Source organism: Rhopalosiphum padi, chromosome 1, assembly GCF_020882245.1.
Source record: "Rhopalosiphum padi isolate XX-2018 chromosome 1, ASM2088224v1, whole genome shotgun sequence".
NCBI classification, from domain to species: Eukaryota; Metazoa; Arthropoda; class Insecta; order Hemiptera; family Aphididae; genus Rhopalosiphum; species Rhopalosiphum padi.
The window spans coordinates 49,240,111-49,258,037 of NC_083597.1; the positions used below are offsets into that span (position 1 = coordinate 49,240,111).

Consider the following 17,927-nt stretch of genomic DNA (forward strand, 5'->3'; position numbering starts at 1 on the left):
TTATCATTAATAATGTTTTTGTCATTTTAATAATTAATTTAAATTATTTATAATATGTAACTGCTTTAAATGTGAATATAAGATATAAATTAAATAAATACTATGGAAAAGTTGTATTATAATATAAGATTAGTAGGTTGATTATATGCATTATTATAATGAAGTTCCAAATTCTTAAAAAAGATATAAAAAAAATGTATGTAAAAATAATAATAATATGAACATCATAGTTTTATTATTATATAACTAAGTCTAATACTTCACGAACACTTATTATTATCTACATTTCATATCATTATACAATTTGAATTAATAGGTAGATAACTTAGTAAATAATAAGTAGTAATAAAATAATATATTAATACACAATTAAGTAAATTACATATATTTTTACTGCTAATTTTTAACTCATATTTATTCAGTTAGATTTTTAAGATGATATCAAATAGAAAAATTGAAGCAGCAAATTACCTAATATGCTTGTCTTATGAATATTTTCTGGAATATTAAGAACTTAAAATCTGATTTATCTTGTAATTAAAAAAAAACCAATTATTATTAATATATATAAATCGTTCTCAATTTTTTCAATTTCCATTGAAATTTATGATTAATTTACATTTAATCAAATGTCATATCTCATGTATATAATAATCAATTATACAGCGATCAAATGTTTACTACAATAATGTAATCGATATTCTGTTATCGATATTGTAAAATATCTACAGTAAAGTAATTTGAGTGGTCATAAGAATGATTGTTTCATGTGTTTCGAGATATTTATTTAAATTATTTTTGATTTTAGAAAATAAGTATATTTTAAAAATTTTAACTAGGAAAAAATATGTATCTTTGTTTTTTATGATAAATAATAAATAATTAAAAATTAACATGTATAATGTATATAAAAATAGATAAATGAAAATTATAATTTTTTTTTACATTAATCTTCAACAATAAAAATAAATAATAATACACTACAACCAAACTATTAAATTATTTAGAAAGCTTTAAAAGATTTAATCATTGAAAAAGATTTTATCAAATTTAAATTATAATGCAAGGACCAAATTTACATAAGTAATTTCATGTTGTATTTATATTTTTAAAAACTATATCAATAATATTACATGCATATTTCGTTAGATTTACACCTATTTTCGTGTATTAATTAATAATATATTATTATTTATTAATAATTATTTATAATAGTAATTCTATTGTTTTAAATCCTCCTTTTTAGAAATATGATTAATTGAATATATCCAATATCAGTATTTTTAGTTCAAAAGGAAGCTACAAATGACAAATATTAATCTTTTAAGGGGTGTCAAATAATTGTACTTATATAATAGTAATATTTGACTGTAAAAAGATAAATTTATTAAGATACAAATCATTTCAATAAAGCTACTCATCAGTGATACATACGATCGCGAATATACTTTCAAAACAACATATCAATATCGAATATGTTTTACTTTGAAAAGATTAAAATAACACCCATACAAATAAATATCATTAAAAATAACAGGAAAAAAATGTAATAACTTGACGTTATTAAAATACGCAAAGACCGTTACAAAAAAAAGAAGTATTACCCACTGCCGATCACCTTTTAATGAAACTACAAAAACAGAATAAAAAAAAATACTTCATCACACGCATTCAAACGACAAACATATCTATATCGTTTTGTTATTTTATCACTCGATAAAATTTTACTAACGGATGTCTATACAATAACAACAAGATACTGTAAAGTGTAAATTGATCGAAATGTTGTTAAATGTAAAAGAATTGAACACGATAATACTTAATATTGTAAAGTTTATAACATAATGTGTTACAGTTGTCGAGGGCTGATAGATTGTGAAAGTCGTTTCTTTATAATAATAATAATATCACATAACGCAGTATACATGGTTAGCCACGGTTCTACCCTTTTAAAATCAGACAATTTTAACGCCAACAAGCGCATGTTAAACGGTTTGCACAGCGGCAGACTTAAATTTTACGATTCATATATCAAGTATTAACAGTAATAAACCAACCAGGAAACGTAGATGGGAAAAAACGGACTGACATTAAAATCACTAGCTTGTAAACATAGTATACTGGTATTTCTCAATACCATCTGTTAGATACTTGGAAAAAAATCAAAATGAAGTGACATAAGAATATAGATGCGATTTTATAAATGTAATATAATACATTTTAAATTATTCTGAATCTATTGAAATAATATGTACAGACTGACTGATTCATAATGAACGTATATCCAAAACAATTATAATAGCTACTGACTTAAAATTGTCATGGTACTTTCGTACCATGTAGAGGTACAATATATAAGAAAGAATTTTGAGAAATTCGAACTTTAAAAAAAGGCTTACTTATCAGGGATAATGCCTGTTAGCATACGATAACGAATATATTTTTGTTTATATGACGTAACCATTAGTTACAAAAAAAAAATTGTTATTATTATTGGTATAATTTTATACATGTATTTTATATTCTATCAAAAACACTCAAATTACTATTAAAAATGTGTATAGTTTACATTTAACGAAGTTTAAGATGGGCAATGGTGTGCAAAATCAGCTAGTATATTTTCGTTAGTTTTCATATTATATTGCTTCACAGTCGTTATTATAAAAAATCTGCATAACTATGATTAAATTTAAATTAATAAAAGATAATTACAAGTACATAACACTAGTTTGACATTTTTATAAGAAGGAATGCCACAAATTTTAAGGCGTTTTGTTTAGGCAATTGTGATGCATCCACATGAAAAATTAAGATTATATGGATTTATTAGTTATTCTATATACTTTTATACACTATACTTAAGTGCTTATAAAAAAATGTTTTCACCCAGTTATAAGTATGAAGAATAAATATACTAGTGTATACTGTATGCTGTATATTAGTAAGGAACAAATTAAGAATTTTCAGATACCTTTCAGAAAATCTAAACCAGAAACTAAACATCATTGTCAAACTACTCAAATTTATAACAAGAACAAATCTTACCAGTTAAATAAAATATTATGTAAGGTATATTCTTCAAACAATTTAATTTCTATGTAAATAATACAATTATTAACTATATTTAATATAACTTGTGTTAATCCAAAATTAATGTTTCGTCGAAGGCCTTTGAATCAATCCATTAATCCATATAGCTTTTAGTAATAATAAAAAAAACATGGCTTTAGGTTTAACTATGTCGCGGCTTAAGACGAAGTTCTTAAAGTAATCATTTTATACTGGAGTTGATATTTTGTTTTAATTTAGACTACTTTGCGAAATAAAATAGATCAAATTGTGTATGTTTATACTACGTGATATTGGGTATATTATATTAAATGTCTACTACCTATACATTTTTAAAAATGTTATTATGATATAATAATAAAATATCCAACATCCAAAACTATAATATATTCTACATGACTTCTGGATGAAATATTTTTATAGATCAAAACACAAATTTCAATACGTTATAAGTACATCGGGTGTACTTGGGGTTTTTAATTATTTTAGTTTCGGAAATGTTTATGGAGTTGTAAAGCTCTATAATGTCCTACACCGTAGGCTATATCCATCTATGCGCAAAAAGTGATTAATGATAATAAACTAAAATTGCTTAATAATAATTATAACGTACTATAAGCATTTAATAAATAGATACTATACTTACGCGGTCTGCGATGATTTTCGTGTGCTTGTAAAGGCAGACGACGACAACGACGTGAGTGTGCACGATACGCGCGACAGTGACACAATACGCGCCAAAGCCAAATCAGCGGACAGCTACGGTCGGTTTTTGAATGAACATTAGGTAGAAAAGCGGGGTCCGCCGTGGGTGGAAAACCCCGTGTCCGCTTCCGTCATCCCTGTCGCAGGGGTAGGTGCGCGCGCACCTACGCACGCACACCGCCTCCCAATACTCATTGTACACCCGCGACCGATCCAACCACATTAGCGTGTATAAGTGACGTCACCAGGACGTCGACGAGCAGTGTTACCAGTTGCACGGAAATCGATATACCGGACACAAACGCAAAGGTCATCACGAGTATCGCCGCGTATAATAAGAATTAGGTACGTTAACAATAGTCGATAGATATAATTAGGGCCTGAATTTTTTTGCAAAAAAATAATGTTGAATATATATATACAAAGAATTCGAAAAAATATCTTTATTGTTTACTAAAAAAAAACTAAACATCCTAAAAACAAATTACAAAATGTACCGATAATGTAAAAATAAAATTCAATTAAATGGCAGTATATTTCTGTTAACAAATAATTACCAAACTATTAGCCTTAATTATGTAAATACAAAATTAACAACGGAAAGCGTAAGTAACATAAATTGTGGAACGAGTACCTATCAACAAAAAGTTACAAAATGTGATTTAAGATCTTCAAATTGGAAACTAATATGATTAGTATTTAGTAGCATAGTTTTACACTAAGAATAACTTCTCATCAAAGTGAAATTAAATACAATTTTCATTTATTACTCATAAAAAATACATATTTTATGCAATTATATAGAATTTTGCAATTTATAGTCATTTTTACTCTATTTTCTATAATATTTTTCTACTCATATATGCAAAAAAATGTACCCATATTTTTAATTAAAATTATACTAGATGATTTTTAAAGAAATATACATTAACGTAAAAACCTAGGCTATAGTTATGATATTATAATGTTGTTAAACTTTATTATAGTAAATACAAATGCTCAATCCATTAAACAGTAAACTCGTATAATTGAGAACTAAGACGATACTAAATACCGAAAGACTCACCAAAATTGCCTTTACGCCGATTTGTTGATAGTCGCTATGGTGCTTTTCGGTAGGTACTCACCGCTCACTCAGGGTCTCAGTACACCTACTCACTCAGATTGTCACATATACCTCCACAAGCCACAAGTATAATATAGGATTTGCTAACATAATATAATATTATTGTTTTATAAACGATTTTGTTCATTTTTGAAACACCGTTGTACCACCTGTCCTTTCACACAAGCACACATGATAGAAATACTACAAGTACCTATTATATTCCTATCATAATATTATAGGGGTATTTAAAACTATCGGATACGGGTAAACGGATTAAAATAATAATGTAATACATAATATAAACTGAATTTAATTATTATCACATACTCGTATATGACATACATAATATTATACAACTCATAATGTTATAATATATAGGGAAATCAGAAGGAAGAGTGGCCTCAAGGAGCATATTGCATCATATAGCTATCGTTATTGCATTTTTCCTATTCCTATAAAATAATACATATTATAAAATCATAATTTACAAGTCAAAATATATTTGTTTTGAAACGTAACATTTTTATCTCTTTTGAATGTTAAACCTAACACTAGTCCCAATTTTTTTAAGTTGAAATAATTAAAAAAAGGCTTAATCATTTAATATTTTTCTTTTTTTTTGCAATACTTAGATTAATGATTGATTCACGATATTTCGATGGACTCAACGAAAATCTTGGTCTTTCTTTTTAATATTTTCCTTATTCTATCTTCTCTTACATTTTGGCGATCATTCATTGTTTCTCAGTATATTATTTTCGATTTTTTTTCCTTCTTTCTCTGATTGTTTACCATACTGTTTTCCATTCATTTATTCTTGAGTATTTTTATTAGTTTTTAACTATCTCTGTCAAAAATGTGCAGTTCTTTTCCAGCAGCACGCTTCAAATGCTTTTTAATTCTCTTTCTCTTCGCTTAGAATATCGTCCATGTTTCTGCTACAAAAGTGCTTTAAATTTTAATCGATATAAAATTATTTATAAGAGTTTTTTTTTATGTTTAGATAAACAGTGTGTTTGCCTTGAATAGGTTTTATTCTTGATATTAAACACTTATTTATAGGTATATCGTATATCGGCAGTTATATTTTATTTTTTGTAGGCCAAAGAAGTTATTTTAAAAAAAGTTGGACTAATCAGCTATATATTTTATGCATAAAGGCTTTTAGTATATCTAATATTTACTCTATAAAGTTTAGTTACATTTATCAAAAAATACTCTCGTCCATATTTTTCGATTTGATTAAAATATCTCGGACAAAAATATTAAAAATATTCTGTATTCATTAGTCGTTGAATATAATTTATTTATTTAATTTATAATTGTTTAAATTTTCAACATATCATAGTATAATACTATAGGTTTGATACATTTTTAATTTATAATTGTAGTAACATATATTATACGTACATATTCGTATATTATTTATTTGCAATACCGAGTGTTAACTGTTTATTTTTGTGTTGGAATATTTTAGAATATTTTTAAAGAAAATCGGGAAAATTGGCTTTTATGTTAGTAAAAACACGGTTAACCTTAGTAGTTAATTATTGTTTATTCTTACGGTTTAAGTATTATAAGAAACATAATTGAAGACACGGATACTTCCTGCTGTAAACGTGGTTATTAGAACAACAAATAACACTTATATTTTGTAAATAAGAGCATTGCGTTGAAAAGCCTTTAAATAAAAAATAATATCAAATATAAATATATAACATTTAAGTATAAATTTTTTAAATAAACGTTTTCTTAACTGTTATAATGAACATTTAAAAGGCCAAATTAAACAATTATTTTTTTCACAGGAACGCGATGGTATAGTTATTAATTATTATAATTAAAAATACTTGATGATAATAAACAATTTACTGTATAGCTTAAAATAAGTGAATCAAACACTCGATTGTCCTAATAACAATTAACTCAATTTAATGGGCTTTTTAGTTGTATTATAGAACAGCTTAAACAATTTTTTTTTTAAACTTAATACATGTAGCTAATATTAATAATTGCTTTAAATCACTGTGAATAAAATATTTCACGTCATATTAAACTAATTAAAAATATATTTATTTGTTGTGGAAATGGCTCATAAAAAACAATTATTTTAATTTGGATTTAAATTCTTGAAAAAAAAAATAAGACATTCAAAATAAATGTTAACAAAATAGTGACCCAACAAATAACAAGAACATATTATGAAGACCAATAAACGATAAAACAAAATATTTATTTATACATTTTCAAGGTATAACATCATAGAAAATAATTTCCGCATATTTTTGTTGACTATTCATAAAACACACAAATAAGTATATATGTACTCGTATGATTTTTAATATGTCTATTTACACATATTACGCGTTTAGATAATAATTGAAAGCAACGCGTATGACACATTTTATTATTTTAACACCCGAGCTAATATTATAATACTAATGCAATAATAAACTCATGAGCATCTTTAAGGGGTCCGTGGAGGTGAATATAACATTAAATTATGTTAATGTACTATTTAAATTATGAATGTCATAAAATGCTATAGCATTGTAATTTGTAGGTACATATGGTCTTTTAGGATCAATTAAATAATTATTGGTTAATAATTATAATAGGTACCAGTTTTCAAATATTTATTGTTAATAATAATTATTATGATTCTAGTAAGTAACATAATATCAAATACTAAGAACCATACATAGACACTGGTTAGTGTTTTCGTAGGTTACTCGCCGTCGCGTTGCTGTCCCGAGAAATGTACACTACTACATTTTTCAATTTTTGTACCTATTCTGGCAACAAACTATATACAACAACAGTGTATTATTTTACAAAATTGTACTAATATTTTAAAAATCTACATTATAATATTGTTATGAGTTATTTTTATAATTATGACTAATAACTAATAAGTTATAATAAAAATATAATATCAAGACTTGGTATAAAATATAGACTATGCCTAAACAAGAAACTCGTTAATAATATCTTAATAGGTTTTTTACCTTTCACAGCACGTGTGTAATCCTTGGGAAATGTTTCATCCAAACGGGGTGACGGCAATTCACAATTGATAATATACGCACTGTACGACAACTAAAATAACGTTAAAACTCGCCACACATGACTACGCAAAAAATTTGGTACGGTTAGAAATAGGACAGCTCTACAGATATGCAGAAAATGACTTCTCAGAGATATACGAATATCGGAATATACGATATACTGACCGATGACAGAAAATGCCGCGGTCGAAAAATGGACAGCGGTCACCAAATTTTAACCACTGTATAGTGTGCGTACAACGATGAGCTTAGAACCTCACTGGACATAACCTACAGACATCTAATACTCAAACGTTTCTATATAGTACAGGTATCGAGTACAGATATATAACATATAAATATATCTGTGGTATCGAGTTTAGGTGTGTTCAACGCATCGTGTTCCATGACGTATTCAATACACAAGTAATATATTATAATGTTGGTACGCGTTGCCTTACAACCGTTGAATACGTCTTGAATATAATACTAATACTTATTGATAAAATATATTTTAGACGAGAATTGCATTGACTATTGAGTTCATCCCCCTCCCCTCCTCCACGCACACTCGCCTATTTAGAGGACTTGGAAATCTACTAAATTTGAACACATTACTATAATATTATTTTCTGTCAATATAAATGCTTCATTATAATTTATAAACCCGACCTGCACAAAGTACTTTTATTTCATGAGCTAATTCGATTTAATTTTAATACTATTAATATTATGTTTTCAAAAATGGATAATTACTGAAATTACTTAATTTAATATTTAATGGGTGTGAAAAAACAAATAACTAGTCGAAATAATAACCAGTAGGTACACAATTTTAATTTACTTTATTTCGTATATTATATTATTATATATAGTTGATTTATGTTTTATAATAATGTAATATAATTTCATTTCATAGGTTACGTATATAACAATAATTGAAAACATATCGTAACCGTATCCTTATAATTTCTCTGGCTTGCAATGAAAAAGTTATAATTCTTAAATTAGTGAAATTAAAAAAAAAAATTATCAAATTAAACCATGTATAATTTAACGACACACATTTTTGTCTGAAGTTAATTATAAATTATTCATTATTAAAATATATGCACAAAGAAAAATAATTCTTATCATTAAAAAATATGTTTTGTTGAATAGAACTATATTTAAATAATTATTTTTTAAAAAATGTATGGAATGAAAGCATTGCACTTTATTGGACCTGCATTGATAAATAACAGTGTTCATTAGTATAAGCATTAGCACTTGTAAAGTACTAGAGTAAAATTATTTAAACACGTTTTAAACACTCAAATACATAATTTAAATACTTTTGAAGAAGCACTCAAAGTATTTTTATTACTTTCTCATTGTACCTATATATTTAAAAATGGATATGTTAATATTTGTATTAAATGATATAAGAATCATTGAATACAAAAAAAGATACAATTATTATAATAATATATATCTAAATTCTACATTCTACACAATATTATATAATTGTTATTACATTTTGAGTCAACAACACCTTATTGTAACATAGAGTAAATAGGTTCATGGTATAAATTGTATGTAATAGTATAAAATTAATCAATATACTTACTTTGAACATTTCATTGCGTATAATAAAAATTATAATATGCTCCAAGAAAAAACACATCCCTGTAAACTCAATACATTCGTTACTTTGCTCAGAATCTAAAAATAAAACTGAGAATATAAAACGATATATTTTATTTAGGTATATGATTTAAACGCTACCAAAATTCAAAATTCAAATATTTTGACAAATAAGATTAGTTATTTATATTTAGGTACACCAAATAAAACTATAATATACAATTTTCTATAAGATTGATAAAAAAAAAAACACGGAAGTGCAAAAAAAATTTAGTTCAGTTGATTTATAAGGTATAAAAACTAGGTACATTCATTTTAGCTCTATGTTTAGTTTTCTTTTTCAAATTCTTGAAAGATAGTTTTCTAGTTAACTTTATAATTTGTTATACTTAGGTACATTTAATTATATTTTTAATGAATGCATTGCATAACAATATTTTATATCTAGCTTTAGCTTTAATTTTTTCATAATATTTAAGAAAATAAAACTAAATATTTTTGGCGCCTTGGATAAATATGATAAAACAAGTAGTAAGTACACATAGAACAGTAAGTAATAAATCTAATCTATCAAAGTAGTATTGTACCCTATTTTAGGTTATTGGATTGTGTGCTGTAATAAAAAAATAGTAATTTACTCGAGCAATTAAAAATTAAGGAAAATAATATAATAAGAAACGCAATTCAAGTGTTGTTATATTCAAGAGTTTTATTGAATAAAACTAACGCAATAAAATATCATATTAAAAAAATACACCAAGTGCGTTAATAAAATTTAATTTGGGAACAAGAGACAATTAACATACATATCACGTGTATCTAGAGGAGAAAAAAAAAAGGTTTTTGAAATCTCATACTTGCTAGTCTTTTTTACACCCAGTCGGCAATTTACGGGTTTGTCAGTCGTCACATACTTAAATATCATAATGGACGAGTAGTCGTTGAGAGCTTGTTTACCGCTACCCAATGATGGAATTCGACTATACTGTTTACGATCGTAAAAATACACTTTTACACTCGTTGCTTAATTATTATTATTATTTATCAAAATTGTTTGATCACAGTCCAAAGTCGTAGTACGCGTTTCGTTTTTAATCGGTCTATACTACTGAGCAAAGAGATCCGGTCAAAGCCCGCTCTGCAAATGGTTAAGATATTAGTTCCCTTCTATACAAGGATCAAGAGAGTGAAATGAAACAAACGCGTCAGTCTGCAGTACCTTTAGTTAAAGCTTGGCATTGACGAATTAAAAAGTTTAAAAAAAAGTTACATAACGATTTACTTTAAAAAAAAAACCTAATTTCGTACTTTATGAGCTAATTTTTCTACTAACATAAGCTTTACAAATTTAAAATATATTTTGTTTTATAAAAAAAATAATTTAATAATCGAAAATATCAATTATGTATAGCTTTATAATTTATATTATCTATAGTTATCGTAAACTCTAAATTTTACACTGTCGAAATGTTAAATGTACTGTTTTTGTACTTCAATAGTGATCAAAATAACGCATGTAAATACAAATCAATTTTATAAAAATTTCTATGGAAAATTACAATTTAAGTCCCAACACATTAATTTAAAATTTCTCAACAATAACACTGCAAAATAAACTCAGTGAGATGTCTGTGCCATGACCTCTTAAAAAATAAAACTAACCATAAAATAGGGTGACCATAAAAATAAAATAAAAATACGGGACACTTTAGTTACTTAACTAAAAAAAAAAAAAAAAGGAAATTCTAATTTTAACTAAATATATTAATATAAAAAAAACAAATTAAATGTATGTTGTATAATAGTTTTTAAATACAAATAAAATATTAATAAGTATAATATGTACACAAAAGTCCAAAAAAAAATTATTTTGATGACGATGGCATGTAAATTTCTTCTTTTGATGTTTTTGTATACTTTTGTGCTGAACCGATTTCATCAAGTAACCTAGTTTCTTTTAATAGAATATTATAAAACTCATTACAAGATAAGTTTTTAAAGTGTGTTTTTACGATTATAATTGATTTGATAGTTTCAACCAAAAATCGATTTTTTTCATCTGTCCACAACACATTAATGGTTGAAAAAATCCGTTCTACTGCAGCATTTGTACCAGGAATTGCCAAAGAATATTCTACGATTTTTGATATGTTAGTTGTATCAATGTTATGAGCTTTAGTGTATTCAAATATTTCACACCACTTAACTTCTACTTTAGCGGAATTTTTTTGCCATTCATGAATTCGTGATTTAAAAATTTGTTCTACATGACTGAATTCATCAAATAAATTATCTTCATCTAATTTTATGTTAGAATTATTTCGGTTGTTTTCCATAAGAAATTTAATACATTTTTGAACATTTTCCCAAGTAGGACAGTTTATTAGTTGGACCCAATGAAATATTTTCAACTGGTCAAAGTGGCAACCCCATTTTTCTACGTAAGATAAAAAAGTATTATAAAATAGATCAGTACTTTTTTTGAATGAGCTTTCATTATACATATTATTGTTTTTTAAATCATTTAAAAGCGATAAAATATTTGTTGTAAGGAAGTTTAGATGTTTTCTATTTTTTATTTTTCCAACTAAAATTTCTAATTCCTCTGCAACTTCACAGGCTGATATTTTATCTCCTTCTATTTTAGTTACAGTATCACAGACAACCTTTAATTGGCTTTGTAAAAAATGAAACCACACTATAGACATAGGATCGTTAAAAAACGATTTTAATATTGTAGGACACTTTTCCTGTTTCTCGAAGTATGATTTTAAGCCCGGGTAAATATCAATAATTCTTGTTATTGCAGGTAATAAGGATAACCAACGAGTTTTTACACTTCCAAGAATATTTTTATATTCAACATTTGCATATTCACAAAACTCTTTCAAATGTTCAACTCGAACTGTATAGATATGAAAAAATTGAAAAATTTTGTTAACTATGATTTCTACATCAATAGGTAACACATCAGCACTTGATTGCATAGCGTTGTGCAAAATATGAGCAGCGCAACCTACTCCAAAAATATTCGTTTTTAAATTGTTATTTAAAATTGAAAAAACATTATTTGATCCTTTTCTTAAAACACCTCCAAAGTTAGTATTGCAATTATCTCCAGAAAATGCAACAATTTTATCTGACAACTTATGCTTTTTTAAACTTTCAATTATATAAGTTGATAAAATATTTGCTGTTTCTCCTTTTAAATTTGTTACTTCAAAAACTTTGATTTGTATTCCCGAATTTGGTTTGAAATAACGTATTAAAATTGGTACGATTTTTAGGTTCTTATGGTTAGAAGTATCTATCATAATTGTAGCAAAATTTATATTTTCTATTTCCTTATAAATTTGTTGCATGGCGAAAGGAGCTAACACATTTAAAACAATCGATTCAGCCTTAGTTCTCGCACATGTAAATTTTTTATTATACATTTGTTTTAAAAGAGATGATGTGCAGTCCATTGATCGAAATGAGTGATTGTGTATCACGGTATGAAATGCGAATATCCCTTCTTGTGCTGCAGTACGTCTACTTTCGTCAGTGGACCCACTCGGATCATTTTTTAAAAAAAAAGAAGTTACCTTTTCGTGTTTTGATGCAGCTGATAATGCCAGTAAATGTTTTTTTACTTTTGTAACATGTTGTGTTATGTCTGAACGTCCACCATGTTCTATAGAAAACACTGACTTACATATGGTACAAAATATTTTTCCTACTTCGTCAGCATCTTGTAAAAAAGGAAATTCTAATTTTAATTGTGGAGTAAAAACGCACCGTCTTTTGGGCATTTTAAAAAACAAATTAGGTATTATGGTACACTGAATTTTAAATAAGCTTAATAAACTACACGTGACACGTCAATACGTCACTACGACTACGACTACACTGTGAATGTCATCGTGAACTCGACACTCACGTATAAATATTAATAACAAATTATATTTATAATTTTACATAGATATTATAAAATAAAAATAGACATTATATTTGACAACAAACTGGTTGTGGTGAATGGAATTGTACTTATTTAGTAGACGACGTCACACATCAATATAATAATATTAATAACATTTTGTACGTTATCGTTATATCATTAGTATTTATAATCGTCGGTTTAACGTGTCGATAATAATGTGACATTATTAGTTCTCTATTTTCAACTCGCAGCAATTATAATAATTTATTGTTAAGACAAGAATCTAAAAATAATTCTGATAAGTATAGATTAGATGTTTTATTGAATATTGTGATACAAAAATATCGTAGAATAAAAAAAAAAAAAATTATAAAATTATAAATTAACAATAAAGAGAAAAACGGGAATAATACGGGACCTACTTGAAAATACGGGACAAAATGCGTCCCGTATAACTTTTGTCGGGACAACGGGACACAAAGTGGAAAAACGGGACAATCCCGTATAATACGGGACGTATGGTCACCCTACCATAAAATCAACCTAATTAATTAATAACTAACTTCTGTTAGCATGATGGGGTTCTATCAATGGATGGCCTTCTTTTTTGTTTATTTTTCTGTAAATACTGTTGTATAATATATATTAGTTTTTTTATTTACACATAATGCAATAATTTACTTTTATAAAATGTTATTGTGATTTTGGCATACATTCAGCTTTCAAACAATAATTAACTTTTAATTTTATATTAAACTTATATTTTCCAATAATAACTTAACGAGCTTTAATTAATTGGCACAGCCTTTCAACACAGTGATGTACAGCTACTGCGGGTGAGTTCATTGCAATAATCTCTTCTGAATCGCATTGCACTCAACCTCAGAATTATTTGTCTCTTCACACTTTTTTCCAGTTTGCGTCCCATACAGGCATTGGCGAAGAGATTTAATCAAATTTTGAAGAGGGGGAAAGTGTTTTTTAAATTGTACCACGATATTGAAGTACAATATAATTAATTATTATTATTCTGTAAATTCAATAATATTGACGGTGGTGAAAAAAGCGTATATTTTTAAGTGCATTAATATTTAAGACCGACATACTATCACAAAAATAATTACCTAGTTTAGACTCAAATTTGATTCGCTGGATTCGTGTGGCAAACGCCGATGCAATAGTGTTCGATCCAGGTGGGTTCCACGTGCACTAACGTAGATGCGTTGGTCTGTACAACTGCCGTTATCGCGAATAAATATTTGATTATAGTACACCTATAATTATTATATACAATTATATTATTTGACGTGTCGTCCGAAACCCGGGTAAGTCGATCCCGTCGAGCACAGGAGTAAACCATTGTGTTGATATTATTTTGGTAATGGACATTCTTTTTTCACTTGTCCAAATATTTGCATTGTCCAGAACAATAGTAATTTAAAGCTCGTCATGGAGTACTAGTCGTTGCCTATGCGTTACCCCTTGCAAGCCGTTTGATTTTCGTTCGTCCGACTGCACAATATATTATATACTAATAGGTACACTCATTACTGTCCGAAAAGACAGTGCGATAAGGATAAGGACGTAGATAGGCATTGTTCAAGTCAAACACAGTACATTTTGACGAACGGAACGGGACAGTTAAAACAAAACAAAATTATTCGTAATATAAACACAAACATTTTATTGTTATTCTTCTATAAATTCAAACGTAAAAATACATACAATAACGAGACGATATAATATAATAGTATTATTTTTCTCGATATCATATTATTATTATTAGTAAACAGTAATAAAATATAAATCCAATATAAGCATATGTTTTTTTCAAAACTATTGAAACATAAGTTATAATTTCGAAATTTTTTTTTTATAAAAGTAGTATAAACGTGAGTAAAAACGAAAAATCAATTAAAAAATATTTCAAGTAAGTATATAATTTAAAAATATTATAATTATGTATAATAATAATAATAATAACACTGAGCTCACGGCAGAAGTGCAGGTCACTTGATTTTTAAAACGCTATAGAATAAAGTTTGTGTTTCGTATAATATATTAATTGATACAGCAATAATTATTATAATAATATAGTTCATTCGATTTGAATGTATAATATAATATAAAAACACAATGCGTAGGCGGAATTATCATGACTGACGTTAATGATTGTACTATGCCCATAGCGCGTGGTTCATACATCGATATTAAAGTAATATTATTAAATTATTATATATGGTAATAGTAATATGAATTGTATATACGTATTATATTACACTGCATTGCATTTGCGTACTGTACATTTTTGCGATACTGATTATTTACATACTAATACATCGAGCGGCAGCAGCTATTCGCACAACTAGAGGCCGTGATCTTATAATAGGAACACGCTTAAAGATTATTTACATAAAATCATTATATTATAATATAATATATATATAATATAAATATAAAAAAAAAACAAACAAACAATAAGTAAACAATAATCATAGTACGGTTAATATGTTATTGGTCTTTACGACAAAACGTTAAAATATCTAGCAATGTGATATATTATAATATTAATGTGTGGCTATTTTTTTTCTGTTACTCGTAAATCGCAATATCGATATAAATATGTGTATATGCCATGTAAAATACATAGGCATATACGTATATATATATATATATATAGGATTTTTATACGCTATACTTGCTACTAATACGGCTATAAATTATTTACGCAGTTGAAGCTGAAACTGTAAACAAAACGCATGTGATTGAAATAAAATATAAAACACGAGTATAATATTATAATAATGATATTATTCTACGGACGTTAATATGGCAACAAAAATACAATACTAATAATAATAATAATAATAATAATAATAATAAGTACTAACTAATGAATAAACTAGTGCCAAAATACTGAGTAAAAACTTTTTTAAAAGGATAAAAATAATATATCAATTGAACGGCGTGGGGTGTGAATAATTATAAAATATTTAGCGTAAAATGAAAATATAATAATACGAGTAAGTATTATGAATTTATGATGGTCGGAAAGGCGCAGCCGCGTTCAGAAAAACCTGTGGTACCACTGTGTTGGGGGTGCTGGGACAATCGTCGTGGTCGACGTAGTTTTCGGAAGTCTGGACCCAAATTCCCAGAGCCGGACGTCCTGTTTCTGCTGGGGCAGGTGATGCTGTAGCCGGTGCTGCTGCTGCACCGAGTCGTCGGGGTACTGCTGTTGTTGTTGTTGCTGTTGATCCGGCCATCCCGTCGGCCACCACGTGGGATGCCTGCTGCTCTCGTACATCTTGTTGGTGGTCCTATATGGGGCTGGTCCGGGGAACCTGATCAGGTTCGCGCTGTCAGCCACCGTCGCCGACACTGGGTCTTCGTCTCCTGGGAACCGCACTTGTACGCCCCCGCCGACGGACGGGCGCTTGACCAACTCGGTGGCCATGTGATTGTGCTGTTGCTGTTGATAGAACTGCTGCTGCTGTTGCTGATACAGCTGTTGCTGCTGCTGGTGTTGCTGGAGCAGCTGCTGCTGCTGTTGGAGCTGTTCAAACTGCTGCTGCTGCCGGAAACCCGCGCATGCCGCGTAATACCGATAAGCATTCGGAGCCGAACAATCCGGTTCCGGCGAGGACGTTGGGTCTTCCGGTTGATCATCGTAGTATTCGGGCGTAACTGTGTCTGTGACCGATGATTGAGTCCTTCCACCCGTTGTGTACGGCAACCGCGTGGTACTAACCGGTCTACTACTACCGCTGTCACCGTCAACTGCGGCGGCAGCCACAGCTAGTACGGTTACTACGTCCTCTTCTTCGGTTTCAGGCGGAGTCACGGCCGTCACCGGATTGTCAGTCTCCGTCACGTCAACCGCTGTAGTGGTAACTACGGGTGACGAATACGAAGATGAGAGCGACGCACTGGCAGTCGTCTTGAAGGTTTGTTGAGGTGGGTCTTCCGTCCCGGCGATGGTCGTTGTACTGCTATCTGCGTACCTGTAGAAAACAAAAAAAAAATTGATGGAATTAATTACGTGTATATAAATGCCAGGTGTGATAGTGTGATACTACTATGATAGTGTAAGCGATCGGGAGACTAAAATGTGAACAATTTTGGCGTTGCCTATACTACAGGATACTCAGGGGTATTATAGATTTTAATATTTAAATATGTGGTTCCTTTTAGTATAAATATTAATATTCTTAAAATAAAAATAAAAAATTTATATTTAGTTGAAGGATTTCATCACTATACGACTTCCGTCAATCGTGAAAATGAAAATTTTATCGCGCACATGTGTTTTTATCTTTATTGTTTATTGTATTATCATAAAACTTACTTATTGTGCTAAAGAAATCTGAAATATAGATTGTAATTATTTTTCTTTAGATAAATAAAATAAATAAATATGTGGTACGTTTCACACTCTTTTCTTTTTTAG

At 28.1% G+C, this 17,927-nt stretch overlaps 3 protein-coding genes across 3 annotated transcripts in view; all 3 read right to left on the reverse strand.

Moving 5' to 3' along the window:
• LOC132932070 (uncharacterized) overlaps positions 1-14,620 on the reverse strand; it is a 90,888-nt gene extending 76,268 nt beyond the window's left edge. The window contains exon 1 of the mRNA XM_060998268.1: positions 14,602-14,620. The gene's annotated coding sequence lies outside the window, so the exon portion shown is untranslated. The remainder of the gene's footprint in view (positions 1-14,601) is intronic.
• On the reverse strand, positions 11,270-13,998 carry LOC132918305 (uncharacterized). The gene has a single exon (XM_060979470.1). It carries the CDS (start codon positions 13,347-13,349, stop codon positions 11,421-11,423), a length of 1,929 nt encoding a protein of 642 aa, XP_060835453.1. The 5' UTR covers positions 13,350-13,998; the 3' UTR covers positions 11,270-11,420.
• Positions 14,621-15,134: 514 nt separating the features above from the next.
• LOC132929680 (AF4/FMR2 family member lilli-like) overlaps positions 15,135-17,927 on the reverse strand; it is a 63,937-nt gene continuing 61,144 nt past the window's right edge. The window contains exon 3 of the mRNA XM_060995200.1: positions 15,135-17,481. Coding sequence (XP_060851183.1) covers positions 16,545-17,481 — 937 coding nt within the window. The 3' untranslated portion in view covers positions 15,135-16,544. The remainder of the gene's footprint in view (positions 17,482-17,927) is intronic.

Bases quoted from the DNA above. Each gene is read 5' to 3' on its own strand.
- LOC132918305 (XM_060979470.1), bottom strand. From the start codon at position 13,349: ATGCCCAAAAGACGGTGCGTTTTTACTCCACAATTAAAATTAGAATTT.